The sequence below is a fragment of the Helianthus annuus genome, chromosome 16, assembly GCF_002127325.2.
Source record: "Helianthus annuus cultivar XRQ/B chromosome 16, HanXRQr2.0-SUNRISE, whole genome shotgun sequence".
Taxonomy (NCBI): Eukaryota; Viridiplantae; Streptophyta; class Magnoliopsida; order Asterales; family Asteraceae; genus Helianthus; species Helianthus annuus.
In genome coordinates, this window is record NC_035448.2 from 157,654,490 (window position 1) to 157,662,958 (window position 8,469).

At 37.8% G+C, this 8,469-nt stretch overlaps 1 protein-coding gene across 1 annotated transcript; it reads left to right on the forward strand.

Moving 5' to 3' along the window:
* The first annotated feature begins 372 nt into the window (after positions 1-372).
* LOC110917415 lies at positions 373-7,445 on the forward strand. Its single transcript, XM_022161975.2, has 2 exons — positions 373-589; positions 6,359-7,445. Exon 2 carries the CDS (start codon positions 6,361-6,363, stop codon positions 7,339-7,341), a length of 981 nt encoding a protein of 326 aa, XP_022017667.1. The 5' UTR covers positions 373-589; positions 6,359-6,360; the 3' UTR covers positions 7,342-7,445.
* The last annotated feature ends 1,024 nt before the right edge of the window (positions 7,446-8,469 follow it).

Here is an 8,469-nt window from a genome sequence, read left to right on the forward strand (position 1 = left end):
AGACTGACTTAGGACATCGTTTACATACAGACCGAATACAGACAAAGTACAGACACAAGTGCACCAACAGGGGGTGGTGTGGGGGACCGGCGCCGGGCCTAAGCCGGCCCCCATACCGCTTGGTCTAATATGGTAAGCATATTAAACCTGGGGATGAGATTGGTACCGTACCCAAATTTCAAAAAAGGTGAACACACCGAATCTAATCTATCAATATAGTGACGGTACTCGTTACAAAAATGGATACTCCAAAAATGGGTCGGATCACTATTTTGTGACGCCGTTGCTTCTTCTGACGAAGGCGTTAATGCATCTTCTCTATAACTTAAAGGTGAATTCTTCCATTCAAAACCCTAATTCAATTATCCTCCTTTCTAGTTATACGGTTTTTGTTTTTTCACTTGAATTGAATCGATGCATTCAAGAACCCTAACCCTAATTCAACTGATAAACTGAATACTACATCATTATTACTATACTCATCAAAATTGTATTGATACAGGTGGCATTTGGAAATTATAAGAAGCAGCGTTCTATGATGCTGAGCTTCTGTTATCTGTTACCTCCACTAAGTCTCATCATGTATCAGGTATGTATGTGTCTTTATCTATTTTCTGTATTTCATATGATTTATTGTATATCTTATATTTGAAAATACCTGTAATGGTAAGAAAGATACAAATAAGGTTTGATAGGCAGAGTCAAATAGTTTGGATGTAATAGCAATGTTGATCGAATGAAATGGATCATTACATTACATTATCGTGTGTTGGTTTGCCTGTTTAAATGGAGCGAGTTTTCGTAACAATTTTCTCAAACTATATCAAAAGGCAATACATGATTTTATCTCTGTTTTTGTACATTACTTAGAAAAGAGGGAGAGGGGGGGGGGGGGGGGAGTTTAATACTTTAATGTACACATGCTACAAGCTAAACATAATACAAGCTTGTTAAAGCCTCAATTAGGATTATGATAAAAAGAAAAGTTGTATCTTTAAGCTATTTGGAATAACAAATAGTAATTTAGTTAAATTTTTGTGATTTTTTCTCAAAAGATTTTATGCTATTGAAGATTACACTATAAATTGAGTTACTTTGTAATGCTTTGATGAAGGACGATCTGTTTAGAGTTTTCTTTAAGTCTGTAACTGTTAAGAAGTTTCTATAAGTGTGTGACGATCTAGAATGCTTATTGGTATGCCTTGATTGATCCCATCGTTATATGGCTCATGGGTTGTTGCGGTTGGAGATCTGTATTAAGTTTAAGAAAATTGTTTCTATGTTATGGCGTTATCAGATATCCAACATATCTAACCTTGCTAAATTGCAAGGATACTCCGTGCGTGCTGTTTCGTGAATTTGTGATGTTTCGTTTGGTGAGGAATAAGATACACAACTAGAACTTTTAAGTTTTATCTTGGCATTAGCTGAGTTAATTAGATGGTTATCCTCGGGTTATACAGTCGGAAGTCATTTCTAGCATATAAGAAATTTCGTGTGAGGTGGGGTGTTATAAAAGAATGCTTTGCTTGGGATATATGGTAAGTCTATTTTATGTATGCGCACTTAATTTGGATAACAAAAAAAAAAAATCTTCTTTTTTTACACTTGCATACAAGTCTGTTTTATACATACCCATACCAGGCTGTTTGGCAACCTCTGTGCCAGTAAGCGCTGAACCAGTTGAGTGACCGGGTAAGTGACTCTTAACCGGTAAGTGCTGAGCCAGTAAGAGTATGCCGATGTGGTGGTAGGTCGAGGAGGTGGTGCGTGAGTGGCTGGGTGAGGATTATGAACACATGTGAAAGGACAGAGGGGTAAATTTTTCATTGAACATCATTTTGAAACTTAATGGTTAAGAGGTTAGATGCCTGATTCAGAGGTGTCCTTCTAATGAACCAAACACACTTAATGATCATTAAGAGGCTACCAAACAACTCCTTAAAATTTCTAGTCGTGTGCATTCACGGCACCGCTATGTTAAGGGGTAGTGATGTAATTTCTCATCCAAATCTAACCCTTATATTAGTCCTCAATTCCCATCTCACTCATTTATATCGGTGATCCGCCTCCTTGATTCCTTGCCAGTCTCACTTGTCTCGCCTCGAGAACTCCGCTCTCAGTGCACCTTTGCAATTGCAGGTAAATGTACATTCTTGGCTTCTTCGTTTTGAGCGTTTCCTCTTTTACTTGTCAATCTACCTTCCCTTGTTTTATTGTTTGTAACCCTTACCCCAAATTTGATTTGAAGTTGGGGATACCAAAATTTGATTATAAGCTCCTATTTAATTAATTTAAAGTTACTTGGGGATACAAAATCTGATTTAAATTCTTATGGATTGTAATCTACAATTGCATGTTTTGCCCTAATTTGATTTAAAGTTTGGGATACAAAATCTGATTTAAATTCTTATGGATTTCAATCTATAATTGCATGTTTTACCTCCGATCTGATTTTTATGCTGTATTTTGTTCCATCGAAACTTACCTGATCTGATTTATTTCTCTTAAATGATTCAATGTGTTCAAATCCGTTTAAGTGGGGCTACTTAACAGTAGTATTTTCACCTAACAGTTAGTAACATTGCAATTAATTATACAAAAATGATTTGTGATCTCTATCTCGATGATAATTAACGCTTTTTAATTGTTTCCACTAAGGGATATTTGCTGCTAACAACCAATGAAAAGGGAGTTTATTCTGCCAAGTTTACCATTTTAAAAAGTATCACATCGTTGTTGAAAGAAATTTAGTAACTGCATTGTAATCTTGGTTTTAAAAAGCACGCCTTTGGGGCTTTTTCGCTTGGCGCCTAGAGTAAATACACGAAGCGCCCAAAAGGCACAGATTTTAGGTTTTTTTGGGGGGTCTATTTTGGCCTGAGGCACGCACCTCATGTATTTGAGGCGTTTTTATGCATAAAAATGTTGTACCATGGGTTTTATGGGTTTTTTTGGCTTGTACATGTAGGTAAAATGGCATAAAAACCTTCTTTATAGCTTTATTTTGGGTGAAGTAAGCTAAAAACCTATGGGATATATAAAATCACCTTGCGCCTCGAGTACGAAAAGCCCACCGCTTATGCGCTTCGCGCCTCAATTTTAGACCTTGTCGTTTTTGTACGCCTATCACTTTTTAAATCCAAGAATGTAATACACTTCACCCTTGGGTACATGCTGCTTTATCTGTATAGCTTATGTTTTTCCATGCTCTGATAGAGGTTAACCAATATAGGCCATTGCTTTCACTTGTGGTTATAATAGGATTCGGATCGTTTCCCGAACTCCAAAAAATTGAAGAACTTCGAGAATTCCTAACAACCAGTTATTTTATTTTATTTATTATATATATTTAGTATAATTTATGGCTAGTTTTTAATTTATAATATGTAATTTTATGATTACATATATGTTATATGGGATATGGGTAGAGTTAGTATACAAAGGGTGTTTTTCCTAAGAAGTTTAAGAAGCCTTATAGACCATTAGATTGTAATTTTGAATGGATGAGATTGATCAGTGACAATTTTTTGTAAATTGTGTTTAATTTTTAATGATTGATTTAATGGCATACGAGCATAAAAGTAATTCCGGGTGTCTTACACTCAGAAACCTACATGCGACTTCCCCCATCTTTTTTAAACACTAATTTTTTATACGTAACTGTTTTTTTTTTTTTTTTAATTATGTTGGTGCACTTGTGTCTGTACTTTGTCTGTATTCGGTCACGATGTAAACGATGTCCTGTTCTTGTGTTGTAAGTTGACCAAGTCAACCATCCTCCGGTTTGACTTGGACAACAGTTGGTAAAAGTTGAAAGATGTACTGTCTCGAAGGATAAGAGATCGAAGGATGATGTGGATCCTTCGATCTCATCGAAAGATATGCTTCGAATGATTAGACCTCGAAAGGTAATCTTTCGAGGTCCCTGCTGATCTTTCGAGTGACTTGTCTTCGATAGATGATCCTTCGGACCATCTATCGGATCCTTCGGACTGCACATCATGAGCTGGGTATAAATACCCATGCAGTGTGTTGTGTTAGACAGTTCTGAGAGTGCACAACCGAGAGATAGAGAGTTTCTTGAGAGCATTCTGTCCGGAACTCACACACACACTTTGAGAGTTTACATGTTAGATTTGTAAACATTGTGCTTGTAACCGAAACCTTCATTTGCATTAATACAAGTTGTGTTAATCGGTGAACCCGTGTGTGTTTGTCTTTCTACTTGTTTCATCCCGGTTTGCTCGCTAGCTTGGATTCCGCACTCGCTAGTGGGTTAGTATAACAAGGTTTGAGGTTCGTCGTCATCCGACAAAAAGGGACCTACAAGTGGTATCAGAGCTTGGCTCTTTACCTTGTTTAAAACCGGGTTATTCAAGTTCTTGGTGTGTGTTTGAACACTTGGTTTAACACCCGTTTTTGTTGGTTTTTCTACACTTTTAAACTGGAAAACGTGTTTTAAACTTACCGGGAGTGTTCGTAAGTGGGTTGGGTAACTTAAAAACTTGTTTTTGAGTGTGTTGGTAATTTCCGGCCATATTCCGGTCAATATTCCGGTGACTGGTTTGAAGATAAGGTTTTCCTTTTTGGGTAAATTATCTTTCAAAATCTTGGTTGGTGAGATAGTACAACCTGCCATACCCTTTTTGCCGAAAGTTGACTTACCAACCCATCACCTTTTCACCAACCCGTCACATCTGTGTCAGTGTGTCAGTGCACATTCGAAAGATATCCTTCGACTTCGAAAGATATCCTTCGACATCGAAAGATCATCTTTCGATCAAGGAAGGCTCGATAGATCATCTTCTTTCGACACATCCTTTGAAGTCCGAAACATATCTTTCGACCAAGGAATCTTTTCGAAAGACAGTGTCCGAAAGATAAGGATTTAACTCGAAAGATAAGGATCTTTCAAAAGGGAATCCTTCGAGTTCTTGAATCTTTCGAAATTATTGTTCGAGATTCAACAGTAATCTTTCGAGTACTGTTGATCCTTCGAACAATAGTTAATCTTTCGATTGTGGTCAGTTTATTGTTAACTAGTTTCTGTGATTTCAGATCTTTCGACCAGGATCCTTCGGCTGTGTGATCTTTCGGGTGGCTATTATCCTTCGAGACAGTGATATAGTATTCATTTTTCTGATCAAAAATGAATCCAGCATGGGGTAATCCGTCAATTGCAGAGAGCAATATGTTTTCTGCAAGATCCAGTGTGCCATGCAATTCTGATATGTATTTTGGAACTTCCAGTACTTCGTTTGCAAGACCCGTTCCACACGCTCCATTAAAAACGGAGTACGTCACAATCACAGATTGTTTTGGCAATCCAAAACAAGTTCCTGTAAAGCCAGCTCCCACCACAGACATGTATGGAAATCCATTACCCCCAGTTGCCGTGCAACACCATTATTCTACTGTAGAATCGTCATTTCTTAATCCCAAGAACAGTAGTCAGACAAAAACGGCGTTGTATGCTGAAATTGTCAAAGATGTCAGCAAGGGTGGATCCTCGGGGAATGATAACAGTTCTGAACATGTTAGAAGTTCAGATGAAGATGTTTCAACTTCAGTTGAGGGTGATACAACTTCAAGTTCAAGTGAGGATGGATCTGAATGTGAATCATCAAGGGAGATTGTTGATTCTGATGCAGAAAGGCCAACACCTGAGAGTAATTCCAGTCAGGTATGTGTTGATGAACCAACTGCTGTAGATTGTGATAATTGTGCTAGATTAAAGGCAAACATGTCTGAGTTGCAAGGCAAACATGATGCTTTACAAGCTAGTTTGTTTGACTTGCAAGACAAACATGTTTCATTGAATGCCAAGTGGTGTGAATTGCAAAGCAAACACGAAGCTTTGCAAGAGAAATATGATGTGACATTTATCCACAACCAGAAGTTGACCGTGGATCTTTCAAAATGCACAGAAGCCAATATGTTTTATGAAAACCATGAAAAAGAATTTAAGTCAATGATTGAGACATTAAAGAAAGATAAAACTGAATTGACTAAAATGGTTTCCAGAAAACAAACGGACATTAATTTGTATATCTCACGTCTTGAGACAATGCAAAAAGAAATGGTCTGTGTAAAAACGGAAAGTGAGGCAATCCAACTCAAGCTAGATAGCTATTTGAGTTCTAGCTATGTGTTAGCAGGGGGCGAGAATAGTTATTTGAGTTCTAGCTATTTGAGTGAATTATTTATCTTGTTCTCGTTGTCCTCGCATTAATTTTTCTTCTAAATCAAACCTTCCCATATACTATTCTCGCCCCCTGCTAACTACATTGTTATTCTAAGTGCAATTGGCATTTACCAGGAGCTTGAATAGTCGGTTTTCCTTTTCATACTGTAGGTATGTCTGCAAAGCACGATCAAAATGCAAGCAAAAGGAAGAGATCCGATACTGTTAAAGAAGATGATGATTCACCATCCTGGTCGATCCCAGATATTCTTTTATTAATCATGATGCGGCTGGGAATTGTCGACTTTCTTGCATTCAGCGGTGTGTGCAAGTTGTGGCGGACAATTGCACTCACCAACAGGAAAAAGTTCCTGTTGTCTAGACAACGGATGGCCATACGCATCTCCACTCGAGTGGCTAATAGAAAAGAGTGCTGGTTAGAGGACTGTGACGGAAGAGTGTTCCGGACCATCCTTCCCCGTTCTAGCGGCAGGACCTGTGTCGGGTTAGTTTCTGGTTACGTGATCTTGTTCGGGAGGAAAACCCGTGATTTCCGGCTTGTAAATCCTATCACAAGGCATGAAGTTAATTTCCCTCGTTTCCCCTTTCACGTGGTTGCTCATCCAAACGCCTTTCAGGGTACCCTCGTCTTTTCACGAACAGCGGATAGGTGGGTGTTTGTGATCTCATCCCGACACTCGTGGACAATATCGTTCTCGTTTAATGGTAAACGAGCCAGCTGGACTCATCTGTCATCCCATGTCCCAATCAGTGATTTAGCATTTTTTAAAGGAAAGATATATGCCTTGAACGAAGACATTGGTTTATGTGAAGTGAGACTCGGTCCTAACCCCACCTTGACACCGCTAAAAATGAAGAATTCCTTGAGGTCACGTGTCTTTCTTCCAGAGTTTGTTATTTTAGGTGAAAAGCTGTTCGTGACAGGTTACCAGCCATACAATCCGTTCCCTGTTGAAGTCGACGTTGACAAAGTGAGATGGGTGATTAAAAAACCAGAATTCTGGGAGGATCCTGACATGCTATACCGGTGGTTTAGTTACGTTAATCACAGTGGTGAAGGTAGAAAAACGCGTGTCATAAACATGCCATACTTCCCTCATGAATGTTGGGATGCTAATATCCTACATGAGTGATTGTTTTTCTTTGTTGTTAGTCAGAATTTGAATTGTTAAATACCTTTTTTTAAGATCTTTGAGAACCACCATAGATGTATTTGTATCTTTGTTTTTGGTGGGCAGAACTGTTATGTTTCCTCTTTTAGCCAGGTGCAGAAAAATCGAATCATGACAAATAAAAATGAACAGCCAACGATTCGATTAAGGTATATGGGTAGGGTGAGCATAAAAATCGAATAAGCGAATTGATTGAGAAACCCATGGTTTGGTTTTGTTTTTTTATAACCATTTTTACTGTCCGGTTATGGTTTTATATGTATAAATAACTTAATTAACCGAACCGCACCAACATAAAAAAACACCATTATATTTTTATTCTGATAAATAGTATGTTATATGTAAGAAAAGTTTTATTATAATTATTTTTTATTAATAATATATTAGTTGTTGTGTGTTATTCTTTATGGATTAAAATGATTGATAATATTTTTATTAGATCCAATATATGATTGGATTTATTAATCGAAACTGGCTTGAATCCACTTCCTTCATGTTGGTTTGGTCGATTACCGAATTAACCAAATTGTGCTTTAGATTTATTAATTCAATTATGAACAATTTGGTTAATTCAGTTGTAGGTCCGGCTAGGGGAGGATCTAGTCGCCTAATCCTTGTGTACAAACCAACCCGGTTGTGCGGAATCCAACCGAGATAGAACACGCAATGATAATATGGACACGAGATTTCAACGATTAACACCAGTGTATTAATACTATGAAAAGTCAGTTACAAATCAACGTTTACAAATGTGCTCTGTAAACTCTCTCTCTCGTGTGTGTGTTCTGTGGAAATCTATTCAGACTTCTTTTCTTGTGTGATGTCTGTTTGTTGTGTTTATATAGTACACATGACGAAATCCAAAAGGCCCACGAAAACACATGGACGAAATCAAGAATATGGATGAAATCAGGTGATTTCGTCCTATTTGGTTTTCATCTAAAAGGTGATTTCACCAAAAACGTGATTTCACCAACAAGTGTTTTCATCATCAGGGGACATGGACGAAATCCCTTGATTTCGTCTCATATGGGCTTGGGCTTAACAGTTGGACTTGGGCCTTAGAACAAACAAACACCAAACAATCAT

Coding starts and splice junctions, on each gene's coding strand:
- LOC110917415 (XM_022161975.2), top strand. CDS start 6,361: ATGTCTGCAAAGCACGATCAAAATGCAAGCAAAAGGAAGAGATCCGAT.